The sequence below is a fragment of the Rhodnius prolixus genome, unplaced genomic scaffold (assembly GCF_049639745.1).
Source record: "Rhodnius prolixus isolate KJV_2025 unplaced genomic scaffold, Rpr scaffold_2, whole genome shotgun sequence".
NCBI lineage: Eukaryota > Metazoa > Arthropoda > Insecta > Hemiptera > Reduviidae > Rhodnius > Rhodnius prolixus.
In genome coordinates this window covers 14,836,009-14,852,282 of record NW_027411592.1, presented here as the reverse complement: position 1 = coordinate 14,852,282, position 16,274 = coordinate 14,836,009, and the positions used below count along the sequence as shown (strand labels likewise).

Sequence of the window (16,274 nt, the reverse complement as noted above, 5' to 3'; positions counted from 1 at the left end):
ACAATTGTAGTAATGTGCTAAATAATTTCTAATAATTTCAGCTTCTTTAATAGTGAAAAGGAAAGTAAAAATATATTTCTTTATAAGTCAATGTTTCTTTCAAAGTTTCTTTATAAGTCTTTATATCTCAATGCAATGAGCATAGTTTTTTTTTCATGCCAATTGATATGCAGAAAAATTGTCACTTTTCTTCTAGCTTAAATTCGGTTAGGTTGCAAAAATACAATAAAATACAATTAATATTTGTATAATCAATAAGGACACAATTCATTAGAATTTATTTTAGGATTACCTTTCTTAAAAGGGGTTACTGTGAGATGGATGATTTAATGATTTGTTAATAATACCGACCTAGCGGCATTCATTTTCTACTTTTCAAATAACGGCCTACCATGGTTGCCATGCAATTGCAATAAACTTATGAAGTATTATGTAGAAAAAATATAATATAATTAATGTATTTATTTTTATTTATTTTTTGATAGTTTTAAAAAAACAAATGCATGTAACACTCTTCAAAATACCCTACATCTAATGTTAATAAATATGGTGTCCCACGTAAGTGCAGCTGCGACTGACTGTATGCACGTTTCTAAAGATGCAGAGAAATCAATCATATTTCTGCGCTTAGGGATTCTACATAAGTTACTGTTATTTTAAAATTGAGTTTCCGGCAAAATACATGTTATGAGGTCTCCAGAACTTATAAAAAAAAATTTGCACATGGTTATTTATTATAAGGTATAAACCAAATTGTTCAAAAACAAGAATTCTAACATAGATATTTCATTTTTGACCAACACTAAAAGAAAAAAATATCTGAGGCACTTTCGGCTATTTGCCGAACCTTTACATAATTCGAGTTCGCATTTGACCCGTACATAGATCTAACAGGAAAGATATTACTTTTTAAGGCTTAAAATAATGTCTACCTCTACTTTTGACAGCATATTTAACGGAACGCATGGTTGTGTGTTTATTTATTTCAGTCCAGATATTACTGACACATTTAAACATTCCTGACTTTTATTAGGTTTAGAAAAAAGTGTAAAAAACACAAAAAAATTCTCTTCATTAATGCCACACAATGTGATCGTGGCGATATATAATTAAAACATAAAATTGTATCTTCAATTTATTTTATCCCGAAATTTCTATTAATTAACACGCAAGTATTACAGAACCGTAAAAATCGAAGGGGACGAATGGCTGTTATAGCCAACCTCTCACGTGGGGCACTGTCTTAAATTACATTCATTATCTTAATATGGTATACCAGTTTTGATCATCAGTTTTGTTATTAACGTTCCTTGAATTGTATTTTGAGACATTACCACAAAGGAAACATATCGTGGTAGAAAACTGTAAAACACTGAGGGTATTTATAACACATCATGCTTTTTTTACCTGACAGGATTATTATTACTATTTATGTAAATTTTTTATAATCTTTATCTGACTCATTTAATATTGGTTACATAATTTAACAGTTTATTTCGTGTAAACCATAAAGACGTCCTCTGAAATTATAAAAGTTGAATATTAAATTCAAAAAATTATAATTATAAGTAAGATGTAAGAAAAAAAGTAACTTTTTCTTATAAAAATTATAATTATTAAAAAAAAAAATTACAAAATTTTACCACAAATATAACATACGTACAAATTCATAAACACGACTTTTTCAAACGCATGCAAACGTAAAAAAAAGCCACTCTATAAAGAATAAACAAAAAAATAAAAAAGAAGAAGATACATTTATACAAATTTAGATAAATATTAACTCAAACAAGAAATATTAAATTTAGAATACATTAATGTTAAAGATCATGCAAAACTATGTTACTAAGAATACAATTTTTAACGAAGATCCATATACCTTGAACATGAACTTCTCTAATTTCACTTATAGTCTCTGTAGCAGTTTCTTCAGCGATTACCTAAAAAAATAATAATGAAAATGTGGCGAGGAATATTCAAACCACTTCTCTCTCTAAATAGCAATTCCACAATTGTTCATGACAAATTTTATTCTAACATGAAATTTAGCGATAAGTAAGTAAATGCTTAATGGTAAATTCAAGGATGGAAATTCAAATATATTGAACAAAGTCTCGTAAAACCCATAATAAGTATTTAGTAAAATAGTTATATAATTTAATAGTTGTTCATTTCACTGCTGTCAATAAATTTCCTCCAAATCCAAAGCGATGGTGGTCTTCAAAAAAAATAATACCACAAAAATTCTCAAAATATGAAGTGAAGTGCCACAAAACACAATTTTTTTCCGCAAATAATAAGTGAATTTACAACGAGATAACACTCAACTTAAATAGTTATATACTTAGTTTCAACAAATGGGTAAAAAAGAGGTTTACAAGCAAAATGAGGAATACTGAAAAAAAAAAAATCAGAAAAATGACACTTTCGGTCACTTCTATCCTTCAAACTACGAAGTTCTTTCAGCATGAATTAATATTTTAATGTATGAATTAGGGCTAGATTTATCAAGAAATAAGAGAAATATGGAGGAGGGAGAAATTAGCTTATTCGTTATCATATTGGATTTCCACACTAAATAAAGAAAATAAATTAAACTGGGTTTTGAACCAGGGTAAAATTTTGTTTAGTTGAAAAGGAAACCCCTTAGAAAAGGGGATAATAGAAATGATTTTTAGAACTGTTGGGACAATATTTTCAGAAAAAGTTTTCTATCTTGGAAGACGTGAGGAAGAACTAAATCGGAATTCAGATAGAGGTAGACCCAGAGAAGGAAGTAGATAAAAGTGCCACCACTGAAAGAGGTTGTAGAGGAGATAATCATTGCACTGAATAAACAGAGGCAATCAACTGGTTAAATTTGTGTACAAGCTGATCTGAGATGTAAAGAGACAAGCAAATGATTAAAGATTAGAAAAGGCAAGCATGTGCCCAATGTACAAGAAAGAAGGAAAATGAAGTGTGCCAATTTTAGAGGCGTAGCTCTCCATTTAGTAATGTACAAACATCTCTCTACTGTCAGTTATGTAGAGCTGAAAATACCCTAAGAGGATGTCAATGCTGGTTCCGATCTGGAAGATCTATTACTAATGTATTAACATTTACGCAAATTTTAGAAACGAGCTATGAAGGTGATGTTATTGTGCACTATCTATTAAATTTCAAACAATCCTAAGAAGAATTGACCGACAGGAATAATAAGCCAATCTAAGAACTCTAGCGATATCAAAGTAGTAATTGTGACAGATAGTTCAATTTAGAGAAGTAAAGCAATTAAATTCAAGAGCAAATTGATTGATAGAGAACTTCCCAATCCGCAAAATAGCGGCAACAAAGTGAGGCCCAAAAGCACACTTCGTCTCAAGAGAGAATAAACGAAGGCCAATTTCAAATTATGAATTAAACTTTCCATATTCGACAAGTTCACACACCTTGACGTGGAACGTGTAAGTAAGCGTTAATATAACGTTAGGAAAGCAGCAGGAAACTGGTGCCTGCTGCTTTACTGAGGATTCTCCCATTAAGAATTTGTCGCGAGCGGCGAAACGTCTGAAAGACAGCTGTTAGTTCGGTGGTCTTTTACTGGGTAATAACGGGCGATAGCCAGAGAAAATGGAAAAATTCCTTTCAACCAAGATTAAAAGCGCCTGTACGGGGGATTCTGCATAATTTCTTTAATAGGGTAATAGAGATTGCAATGATTTGTTTAAGTAAGCCAACGTTCTCTGATAGATTGCCCGAAATGTTGTGAATGGGAGGCCGGGAGGAGTCAGACCACTTTTAAAATGGCTACACGATGTAGAGCATGATCTCCGGCGGTTAAGTATAAGGAAATGTGGAACGATGGGGAAATGGGACGGGCTTAAGCTGTCCTGTTCTGTTGTCCTTCAAGAGAACTTTAACAGAAGGAGAAGATCCTTGAGATATGTGGTAAGAAAAACTCAAAGTGCACGATAACATCCTTTTTCCTTTTTGTTTTAATAAACGGAAAACTTCAAAATTAGAGAAAGAACTCTGCATCATGCTAATCTTAAAAGCATTGATTAATGATACGAATCGATTTGGGAATATTTTCGAACTAATCCACTTTATTTATTAATTTTTAACCATTAGAATAATAAGTATTTAAGTCCTTACATTCAACATGTTTGAAATAATAATTCTTAGCCAAAATATTTAAAACAATAGCACTAAATAACTTATTAAAACTTGATGCCTACCGGCATTGTTGGGATCTGTTCGAAATGTGGTGTTTGAAAGTCCCTCGGTCTGAAAAGAGGCATAACTTCTAGCACTGTGGCATGTTTGAGCTCAACCATTGTAAGAAATGCTCGGAACACTCCTTTTAGTGTTTCATCTAAGGAGGCATCATGAGTGACTAGCTCAGAAATTAAAGAACTATGGCCTTCACGTTCAACTAGCGTAACCATTGCATTCTGTGCACCAGCAGTTCGCAGCGATGGTAATTCGTCGGTTTCATACAGACTCATTATCTGAAATTGCAGTATTAAACCATAAAAAGAAACCATGCACACTCAATACTGATATCTTAAAATCATGTACATTTTACGTTTGGCTACGAAAAAATCTATAACATGCTTCAAAAATGGTTCCCGTTTTTACGCCAACGTTTCGACAAAATGGTCTTCTACAGGGCCTGGATATTACAAATAAATAACACACAATTGCACTATTAAAGCGTATGAGAATGAAAATACATAATATCTTATTAAAAAACTATTAGAAATGTTATCAATAATTACAATTCGTAAGAACTTACGTGGTTATGAGAGTTGGTTGAGTTACAGAATGGAGAACAAGTATATATCTAAATGGATATACCTGTTCTCCATTCTATGGTTCTCAGTTTATTTATTTATTATTATTATTATTTTTTTTTTTTAGCGCATTAACAGCTGAGGTTATTAGCGCTCGGAGCTTTTTTCAGTGCACTGCCGGCCTCCGGACAGTGTTCCCTCGTTACAGACAACACTGTTCATCACCGGACAGTGAGCTGTAAGAAGCTCCTAGGAAGAGAAAATCTAAGGGTCAGCTGCTGGATTCGAACCCGGGACCTCCGCGTGGGAGTCCAGCATGCTAACCTCATAGCTAATCCCTTCCCTATTTATTATTATTATTTCTTTTTCTGTAACGACGTAAGTTGTAACGCATTGTAATTGACATCATTTCTAATAGTTTTTTAATAAGACGTTATGAATTTTTATTCCTATGTGATTCAATAGTCTGTGTTAATTATTTGTGATATACAGGCCCTGAGGAAGATAATAAATTTGTCCAAACGTTGACATAAAGACGGAGTTGTTGTTCTTTATTTTGACCGAATCCTCGCTAGTTCAATCCTAAATATTTGAGTTTACCATTTAATCAGAAAGTAGTTTAAAATTTAATTTTGCTTTTAATGTCAAGTTCTATTACATACGATAGTTTCTTTCTCGGATCTCAATATTAAAGATATATGAAAGCAAACATGAATTGCACGAAGTAAATAAAAATAAAATTAAACGCACCTCGTCAACAGTAACTCCTCTCCTAAGCAGTACATCTACTTTGGCTAATTCTCTTATAGGTGCCTGCCATGGGCCAAATTCCTTCACATTGATCGTTTCCAAAACATCTTCAATCTCTTTAACTTGCACTGTAGTTCTAGAAGCAGTTGCACTATGTAATGACGTTACCGTTGTACTAACGCTTGTGTGATGTCTTTCTTCTTTTCTAGTTTGTATCTCAGAAAGAGAATCTTCTGCAATAGTTTCAACCACAGTCACAGGTTTGTGAATGGGAGCTACAACGCCAGCTACCTGAGGTTCGTCTATTGGAAATGCTTGTTCGTCATTTACTTTTTTGCAGGAAGCTACAGCCGATATTGACACTGACTCTTGTACATCAAATGTGCGTTTTGCAGTCGCCTGAAATAGAAAATTTGATCGCATTTTACCGGGAAAGTTTAAAGTTTGGAACATAATAAAGGGAATTAAATGAATTGACCTTGATTTTACGCGAACAAAAAATAAGAAAAATAAGTATACAAATTTTCACATTTAAAAAATGTATTGTTCATTGATTTTTGTTTATTTATATTTGATGAGTTATGATTTTGTATTAAACATAAACAAAATATAACTTACACTTTCAGTTGTCTCAGTAAATGTTGTTGCGGTTTCTAGTGGGTAAACTTCTTCAATGTCAAATGAATCCCTATTGGAATTGAAATTGTACGTTAATTTAGTTCTATCAATTTGTGCCCAAAAATAAATAAATTCTCTTGAACTTAAAATTAAAGCAATTAATTAAACTAATTATTTAGAATTTCGTAATTTCAATCTATTTCAGAATTCAGTACTAAATATCAACTACATGAATATTCGATCACAGTTTAAAAAATCATATTTAGCCTTTAAAGGAGCTATATATAGTAATTTTTGATTAATTCTAATCTGAACATCGTTCTTCAGAATTTTGTTCTGTCTTTCTATTACTGCCACTACAACAGCGAATAGTTATGAATATAAATTAGCACCATCATAAATACTCGTTTATATGTCCCTGTGTACGAAATAACTGCAAAAATCTGGTGTGCAACTCATCCGACCTTCTAAATAGTCAAATTCTCAAATTAAAGTGATAATATTCGGCGCACTTGCAGCAAAATATTTAATTCACGGTAACCTATATTGATCGTCAAATCAAAAAGTCCAGAAATGGCATCTTCGATAAGCCAAAATCTTTATTCTATTACAGCTAATCGACAGTTTCAAAGAAAATTCGCGTTAGAATTAGATAAAAAAAAGAATTTTGATTAAAACAAAAATCGGTCTGGATTTTTGGCATTTTTAATATTAAATAATACAACAAAAACCATCTCTAGCTTGATGTTGTAAGTAACCTTTTTATCTAAGAAAAATTCTATCCAAAATAAATCTAACTTTACCTTTCTTTATCTTCAATAGTGACATGTTTTATCTTCTTTTTCTTTTTCTTCTTCTCTTTTTTATCAGTTTCAATAACTTCTTCAATTTTTTCTGAAATGTCTTCTTTTACTTTGTCATATCCTAGAGAAAGTTTCATATTTTCTCATTAATAAAGATGATTTTTTTGAAAAAAGTAATATGAATAAAAAATTTAATCCGTTTTACACGAGAGTAACTTCTAGTAAATGTACTGAGGGAATTAAGTTATCACTCACAAGTTCAGCGGTGTTGCCCAGCCAAGCGCAGAGAATGGGCATTGGAACATTATTATATATGTAAGAATTAGTAAGGTTATATCTGTAAGAGGTTTTTGAAACTGATTAAATTTCATGAAGAGTAATTTCAGAAAAATATTCAATGCTATTGCGCGAAGTTAGTGAATCGATGGAAATAAGGAGGATTTTTGAGGCCAGTGGTCGGTAGCTCTCTTTGTCAACTTGAGTGTGGCTCCTCCATACAATACCACTTGTGGGCGTTCACGTACTGTGCGATTGAAACTTCATGGACCATGGCAGAAGTAGGTTAATATCCATATTAAGTATATCAAGATTTATCAACGTACCTTTAGTTTAACTAAGTCTTAAAACTTTAAATAAAGTTATTAAGTTAATTTTAGGGAGAGTCGTGGAGTGAAAGAAGATGTAGTGTCGAGGACTGAGAAAGATATGTTGAGATAGTTTGGACAAATGTACCTCATACATAGAGGGTGAACGATAGGAAACAGAAAAAAAAACAAGTATACAAGAAGAGTATGGATGGGAGAGTTTGAAGGGGTCGCTCTCAGCGAACCTACCTCGGTCAAATTGAGAAGATATACTTTTTTTGGTTCCGTTAAAACAAATGTAATGCTATTCTATTCTATAGGAAACACTAACCAATAATTGTTAGATTTGCTTTGGTAACAGCAACTCCAATTTCACTGGTTGCCTTACAAATATAGTTGCCTTCATCTTCCGACGTTGTTTTCTTAATTGTTACTGACGTTTTATTATCTTTGATTACGATTTTTACGTTTTCCGAAGCTCTGAGCAGCTTGTCATCATGATACCAAATAATAACTGAAATAACATTTTTAAAGTTTATCATACGTATGTAATAAAGATTTTTATTTATTATATGTATCAACATTTTTTGTCAGACAGGAATCTAAATTTTTTCTTTTTTAACTATAAAAAATAGACGTAAGAATAAATTTATTTTGTGAATAAAATTATTTTATTAAAGATCAATTTTCATGTATGAATGAGTTTTCATGTTTAACTTCAACGAAACTGAAACAATTTCTATCATATTTTGTTGGTTTACAAAGAGCTCGAAGACTATTCTGACTATTTATATAGCAAAAATAATTTCTCAGGATACGAAAAACTAGTTACGATCACAACTAATTCAGAAGATTAATAAAAAATGTAATCTTTGTTTTAAGAGGTAGAGTAATCATTACCAGGTTGAGGAGTGCCAGAATATTGACATTCAAACACCACAGCTTCTTCATAATTCACTCTGGAATCTACAATCTCTTGTACAAAAGTAGGGACTGCTTGAGAGGCTGAAATCATACAATATATTTTAATGAACTATCTTCAGAAATACTCATACTTGTTTTAAGAAAGAATTTTATTTAAAAAAAATTTGATATAGAATGAAATAATATCAATGAAATACGTTAATTTACTTACCTTAATGTTTACTAAATGACTAGAAAAGGTATATCCATTGCTGGAATTATCTCATCAATTATCTATGTACACAAAATTAAAACAACACTCAATGTTAATAAAAAAAAATTAATTAACACATGAAAGTTAAATTAACACATATTTAAATTAATTGCAAGGACAAAATTGACAGTTTATTCTTGTTACATATTTCGTAATATCTGCGATTTTTCCGTAGTTTTCCTAAATTTAATCAATAATTAATTACTTTTTTACAAAATTCTTATCCCTCTCAAGATTGTCGATTTAGAGTTTTACTGAAGTTTACGCCTTGGGTTAGACAAAGAGGATCTAAAAGTTGATCTGGGCCTTTCTAGAAGTATCAAGGATAACTGTAAAGCAGAAAGTTGCCGTGTCCAAAATATGCTAATGGACAAAAATCACCAATAGGAAGTGCTAGATTAGCTTTAAGCTTGCACAACTAAACCTTTTGTCTAAAAATTTTGTTTTCAGAAAATATGATTTAAGGGCGCTTCTGGGATAGAGAAAGGTTTAAGCTTTTCTCTGAACTCAAAATCATCATCATCAAAATAAAAATTAAATGTGAAAAAAAATCAAATTTGAAGATACTCGTTAGACCCTTTAGTGCTACTTCACGTAATAGATTTTTCGGTGCGTTTTTCGAAAATGGTTTCCTCGAAAAAGTAACTTTCAACATTCTCTATGAAAATGTAGATAACACTGAAAGTGAACTAGAACTTCTTTTCTTAAGCTCATTTCTAAAGTGCTGCTTTCGTACGGTTCTAAAACCTTGTAGACAAGAGTGGATTGTCTAACCAGAATCATGAATTGGAAGGTATCCGATAACTACCAAAGTTAATTTGGATCGAAACTTTTTCAGAGAAAATTGACTTTAATAGTGATTTCTGGGGAAGCTTTGATGACTTGCTGCTTTCAACAGCATCATTTCAGGGTAAATACGTTTTAATTGGATTTTTTGGTAACAAATTCTTAGTTTAATGAAAAACTATTTGTAGTAAGAGAAAATAGTTTATTTTCTTCAATGCTGAAGAAATTTCAAAATTGAATAAAGGTGCACAAGAGAAAAGTAAAAATTCATGCAAAACAAGGAAGGTTCAGATATTATTTTTTAAATGTGTTCATTTTTAATTATTACTTTTGATTTTTTACTTTTAAAAAGACCTAATATCGCAGGGAAATCAACAAAAGTTATATCACTTGGAAATAGTTGCACGGTAGGTGTAATGTAATACAGAATAAACCGACATCGATTAGTAATGTTAGCCTAACCTGACGATGAAATGAAAGCTCCAGCTAGGCCTGCCTCTGAAGACATGCATTGGCTCTCTAACAGTAGAAACTCTTGCAATTCCTCACAACTATCAGCTGTGTGTAGTTGTTCAAATGATTCCGGATTAAGTTCTCTTGGTTCCAGTGGATACAAAGTACTATTGAGTGCAAAGGCATGTTTTGGTCCGCTCTTGCATCCCCAAAAATCTGAACTACTAGCTTTAGATCTAGGAAAAGTTCTTGATCTCAAGTCGTGATTATTATCATCGCCAATTTTATTAAGATTGTGTAATGATAATGATCGCTTTTCATGATTAGCTATACTACCATCTAGTACACCTCCAGAAGGTGACGCAGGTTCGCTATATTCTTCAATTGGAGGCAGCAAATAAAACGATTCTTTTCCATCTCTCACCTCATCAGAAACATAATAAGATTCATCGCTTGGTATTTCAACTTCTGTGATCTGAGATTTATCACTGACACACGCATGCTCCAAACTATCCTCTGACAGGGACCGATTATTACCTTTCAATTTTTCCTGCATTTCCTCCATATGAGTCACCCATTCTGGCTTCCTATATTCTTTTGTACCAACGATTCCTGTTAAATAAACAAAAAATAATTAACTAAGCCGTTGTGATTCCACCTTCCTGAAAGAGAATGATTACTATGAAATTATTATTAAGTGTCAACAGTAAAACTAAGTGAGGTGTTTCAGGTGTATTAGAAAGCAATGTTATGGTTTTAAATGCTGTTCGGGATTATAGTGGGAGTTGCAGGACAGATGCAGTAGAAGCGATGATCTGAAAAACACATAATATAAAATTATATAAAGTAATACATATTATTTATGCTTATCTAAATAATATACGGAATATTTTTCCCCCAACATTTTATAACTGATATACATACCTTTTTAGGAAGTCATTGTTTTAAGATCAAGGAAGAAAAAAAAAATCACAACTATATTAACAAGGGGAAAAAATCTTTAATTTTTTCTGAATTAAAAATTTAGCCTTTTCAAAGTTTTACCGCTTTTATTTTCAAGTCAAAATAACTCTCATGATTTATTACGATTTTTTTTTTGCAACTAGTTAGCATGGATTTTACCTGGTATGTGCACGTAGGCAACTGTTTGAGCAACGCCCAATTCATTGTGAGCTTCGCAAACAATTTCACCTACATCATCCCTATAGATCTGTGGCACTGTCAGAATACTTGTTCCATCTTCAAATGATTCAATGATAAAATCTTCGGATGGCACCAATTCCACCCCTTCTTTGTACCAATGAACTGTTGGTTTGGGAGTTCCTTCAGCTTTTACTTTCATTCTAGTGAATAAATATATAAATAAAAAAAGCTATTGATAAAAAAAAAAGAACTTTTCACGACGTGCATCCAAACTTTTTACTTCCAAATACGGTTTATATATTTTCCAAGTACAATGAAGAAAACACAGAAATTGCAAGGTACGCAGAAGGTATTGATTGGAAAGAACTAAAATAAAACGAATGGAAATGAAAGAATCCTTCAGAGCATTAAACTAACAAAAAAATCTGGTGTAAAAACCAGAGGCTTTCTTACTTTTTCTATCAAGGTTCTAACGCAAACTTTTTCTCCAAACTCCAAACTTGCTTAATGCAGAAAAAGAGAATTTTAAATAAAATCTGCCTAATTATTTTTATATTTAAATTTTATAAGAAGAATCCGGTATAAAGATTAAATAAAATCGTCAGAACCGAATCTGAAAATGCTGAAAAATATACTGGTAACGTTCAATTCCAAAGTAGTACAATAAACAGTCAAGACACTATAAAGGTAAACCTAACCACTCGCTCTTCCAGATGGACCCATAATGAAATTTTGACAGAAAAAAATTATAAATAAAATTATAAATCTCCTTGTAAACAATTCTTTTATCAAGTTAAAAAAAAAAATACGATTTCGAGAAAATCTTAAAAAAATAGTAGGACTTCCTACTTTAGTTGTCGGATTTTGATTAAAAATTTTTTGTGGCGTTCAAATGTAAAATTTCAACGTTTTGCAATTTTCGAGTTACGGTGTATACAGATAGACTCATAACTACCAGACCACTTTATCGGACGAGGATATTAATTTATCCTCAAAACGTATATTTTCGATGAAAAATAAAAATCTGTAAGATTAAAAAACCCTTTTTTACTATTGTAGAGTAAAAAAAAAAAAAATACTTGCCTAATAATGTCTCCTTCAGTAGCCTCTACAAGTTTTGGTAGAGGCGTAACAAATAATGGAGCCGTGCTGAATTCTTCACTTACTTCAGCTGTTTCCTATAAAAATTGAATTAAATGCACTCTAAAATATTAAAACAAGAGTAGGCAGTTGTAATTTTTAGTAAATTTAATAAATTCATAGTAGAATAGGGGAATATAAAACGCTTAAATATTGTTAAATACCTTCTCGACTAGTAAATCCTCTTCAGATTCACTTTGAGCTGTGACAAGAGTTGATGTCCCTACGGTGACAGATTCCATTTCAGAATCAGGCACATACTCGTACGCTGAAAATATTAGATGTTAGGTTTCTTCAATTTCTAAAAAATGAAACTTCACTTAAGGTTATTCTATATTTTGAAAGATACATCAGCGTTAGCTACACTTCTATGTAGTGGCAATAAAATTGACAACACTGTACATTCACTAACTAAAAGGAGAATTACTTCGTGGCTACAAGATAGTCAAATGGTTAGAGGAGAGGCCTGCAAAGCTAAGCTATATGTGGTTCTTAGTTCGATTCCCGATCTAGGCCTTGGATTTTATTGAATTGTAAACAAAAGGAATTTATAGTCAAAGTATGTTTGCTAGTCGTCTCCATCTGAAAAAATAGGCATTACTTTACACTAACCAGGGTAATCACTCCCTAAGTAATCTCTGGGATCAACTACTTTTTTCAGAAGAGGAAAAATCGCAAGGCCGCTGGTGTTAAAAAATCATTAAAACGTCATTATTTTACGTTTTATTGATAGATGTTCAATCATTCATGAATAATTATTACATATTATGATTTTCTATTTTTCTAAATTTTTAATCTCTTAAAATTCCCAAATTAGTATGTAAATTGCTATGAATCTGGGATCTATAAGACATTTCCAAAGTGGACCGCAAAATATTTTGGGTCGGCAAGGTGCTCAGTTCCTAAGATTAAATAAATATCTAAGAGACTGTTTTTCTCACAACAGCTTTCTTTTTTTCTTATTTCTGCTACGTTTCCATTTTAGCCCTTTTTTTTTAGATTCTTTCAATTTAGTACCATGAATCTCCGAAGCGAGTCAAAATTAATAAAAACACACGTGTCTGACAGTCTAGGTGTATTTAATTTGAACAAATTTTTAATTTTAACAATTTTAAATTTTAATGAGATTAACAACTAATTTTTATTAATTGTGGCTATGTTCACAATGCTGGAGAATGTCTTCGATTTTTTCCGTCGTAAATCCATAATTTTTACCCATCAATGAATAATGTGAAATTTCAGTGATTTAATTAAATTTCCTAAAGAAAACAAAAGAAAAAAACCTTCAACAATTAGAGTTGTAGCAACTACGGCTTCTCCTGCTATGTTAGTTGCTGTGCAAGTATAGACTCCACTGTCTTCTGGAAACACTTCAGCAATAGCCAGTTGGCAAACGCCCTCACTATCTTGGCTAATAGTTTTTCCTTTATCTTCAATAATTGGTTTATCATTGTGAGTCCATTTTACCTGAGGTGTAGGCTTACCGGTTACCTGAATTAAAAAATTATCGTAAATATGTACTTAAAAACTAAGCCCAATGAGCAGTAAACATTGATGTATCAATCATACTTTTGCAGTAAAAAGTACAGATTCACCATCCATTACTTTAGTCGCTGATGGTTTTACTATGAATGATGGAGATTCTATTGTGGTGACCTCAGATTCTGGTGTTACAGTTAAGCTGCTTGTACTGGTAACAGAGCCGGCAACATTTTCAGCTCGACATGTCACTTCGCTAGAATCTTCCGTAGTTACATGTTCTATTACAAGCACTGATTTATTTTCTTCACTGTGTATGTGAACATCTGGTCTTGTCTTAATCAACATAAGAAAAGTAATAATTAACTAATATTTTTTTAATTACTTTATTTTTTAAAAACTAATATGTATTTTGATACTGAATAGAATTCTAACTTTTAATGCCCTCATTTGCTGCTGCTAAGGAAAATCATGCTGGTCTTAGTGAAAGTTTGATTCTTGGGAGGCTTTAACAATGTTGACCCAGCACCTTGGACAAGAATGAGGTAAAGAAACTAGTAATGACAAGGACGTGGCGTGTTGCCCACAGCCGTAACAAATATCGCGTCTTTCGGGCACTAACCTGAATAGGCTAGTGAGAGTCAGGGTGTGTTTTTTTTAATTGGCATTACTTTTTTTCGTATCACTTTCAGTAGTTACAAAAGCTACTAATAACATTTAATTTTTTCTTACAGTAATAGGTATATCCTTAATAAACCACTGGAACGAACATGTTGGATACGACTCCACTAATGTTTCCATAACAAGCACTTCACCAACGCAAACTATCTTCGGCTTCAAAGGCTTAATGAACCTTGGAGCAATAACTTTTTCCATTTCTTCTTTTTCCTCGATATCTATAAATAAAAAACACTTGATATTTAATATTTAAAGAACTAAATAAATAAGTACATTCATATATTTCAAAACATACCGACAATTTTGACGGTGCAAGAAGTTCTAGCTTCTCCAACTTTGTTCGAAACTCTTACTTCATATTTTCCTGTTTCTTTTTTTGTGATTTTCTTAATAATTATAGTGGTCTTTTTAGTTTCAGTAATGATTTCTGTAGTTTCTTCAGTTATTTCTTTACCATTGCGGAAACATCTAAATACAGAGAGTGTAAAAAATCGCTACTATCAAAAGCAAGCGACACCAAATAATAGGTTTTCAATTAAAATTTCTTTCCAATTCTGAATATTTAATTTTGTATACATTTAATTCAAAACATTTTAAAATACTTACTTAACAACAAGTTGTGGAGAACCAGTAAATTCTGTTTCAAGCTTTACAGGCGATCCTTTAGTCACGACTTGAGCCTCAAGAGGTTTCGTTATCCTCGGAGCTTCTAGTGGTTCAGGCTGCTTTTCTTCCGGAATATCACCTGAAATTCAGTAAATATTGTTCCACTACTTTAAGAGAATCCCTTTAAGAATAGCCTGCACTTTTTTTTTGTTATATAAAACTCAATTCAAGTTTTCTTTTTTCCAATCTTAAATTCGTAAAAAAATAAGAAAAAATAGAAGTTGAAAAATACCAGTGCTTAGAAAATATGTGTTTGGTGATTATTTTAGCGATTGCAGGGTAGTCCCTTTGAGGAATAAAAAAGTGATAATAAAAACATGACAAAAAGCTAAAGGAAAATCACTATAAGTAATACTTTCAATGTAATAATTAAACTTCGAATTTTATCGAAAATAATTAAACTTCGAATTTTATCGAAAATAATTAAACTTATACATACAATATTTACACACGAGTACGTAACTTTACCAATCGAAATATAGAAGGACTGCCTAATTTTGTTTGTCGCGGAAAATAAATTCGTATTTTTAATTAAAGGAAAACGTAATTTCACATACAGTTATAACAAGCACTTTAAAGAAATGAGTCCAAAGTACCCACTTACAGTTCATATCAATCATTTAAAGATTATATTAAAAGATAACTGAGGAAATATCTTTTTGAACAACTACATTTTTTATAAATTACATTTAAGCATAGCACTAACATCAAGATTCTATTAATTTTTTTAAAAAAGGAGTTCAATTCCATAAAATATACATTCCTTATATATACATACACTAAATAAATAAATCTACTTACTCAGAACGAGATTGGCACGACATTCAGCTCTGCCAAATTTATTAGTTGCGCGAACAGCATAGATGGTTTCATCAAAATTTGTAGCTTCTAATATCGTAAGCGTGCTGACACCTGAATGAGGATTGTAAACAATTCTGTGCAACTCGTCTGGTACAATTTCTTCAGTAGCTCGATACCAACGAATTTCTGGTACAGGCACACCTTCCGCTTTACATTCCAAAGTGACTAATTTACCCACTTGGGCTACTTTTGGTTTCAGAGGTTTAATAAATTTTGGAGCTTCTCCTTTTTCTTGTTTTTCTGAAGGAAAAATATTGTTATTACATTTAATGAAATTAATTTCACCAATTACAATACATTCTTTATTATTTACACATTTTTTAATTCTCAAAAATAGGAACAATAAATTTATCTCAAG

The 16,274-nt window shown here is 31.6% G+C and overlaps 1 protein-coding gene across 3 annotated transcripts in view; it reads right to left on the bottom strand.

Moving 5' to 3' along the window:
* The window catches only part of sls (sallimus), a 256,723-nt gene that overhangs the window by 60,159 nt on the left and 180,290 nt on the right, over positions 1–16,274 (bottom strand). For all 3 annotated transcript variants that reach the window (XM_074118099.1, XM_074118100.1, XM_074118101.1), the window contains 17 exons: positions 15,857–16,156; positions 14,996–15,134; positions 14,685–14,857; positions 14,444–14,607; positions 13,802–14,047; positions 13,516–13,723; positions 12,397–12,500; positions 12,176–12,270; positions 11,072–11,292; positions 10,487–10,561; positions 8,434–8,538; positions 7,865–8,047; positions 6,950–7,070; positions 6,147–6,216; positions 5,529–5,927; positions 4,221–4,493; positions 1,880–1,940 (listed from right to left, as the gene is read on the bottom strand). In XM_074118099.1, coding sequence (XP_073974200.1) covers positions 1,880–1,940; positions 4,221–4,493; positions 5,529–5,927; positions 6,147–6,216; positions 6,950–7,070; positions 7,865–8,047; positions 8,434–8,538; positions 10,487–10,561; positions 11,072–11,292; positions 12,176–12,270; positions 12,397–12,500; positions 13,516–13,723; positions 13,802–14,047; positions 14,444–14,607; positions 14,685–14,857; positions 14,996–15,134; positions 15,857–16,156 — 2,937 coding nt within the window. The remainder of the gene's footprint in view (positions 1–1,879; positions 1,941–4,220; positions 4,494–5,528; positions 5,928–6,146; positions 6,217–6,949; positions 7,071–7,864; positions 8,048–8,433; positions 8,539–10,486; positions 10,562–11,071; positions 11,293–12,175; positions 12,271–12,396; positions 12,501–13,515; positions 13,724–13,801; positions 14,048–14,443; positions 14,608–14,684; positions 14,858–14,995; positions 15,135–15,856; positions 16,157–16,274) is intronic.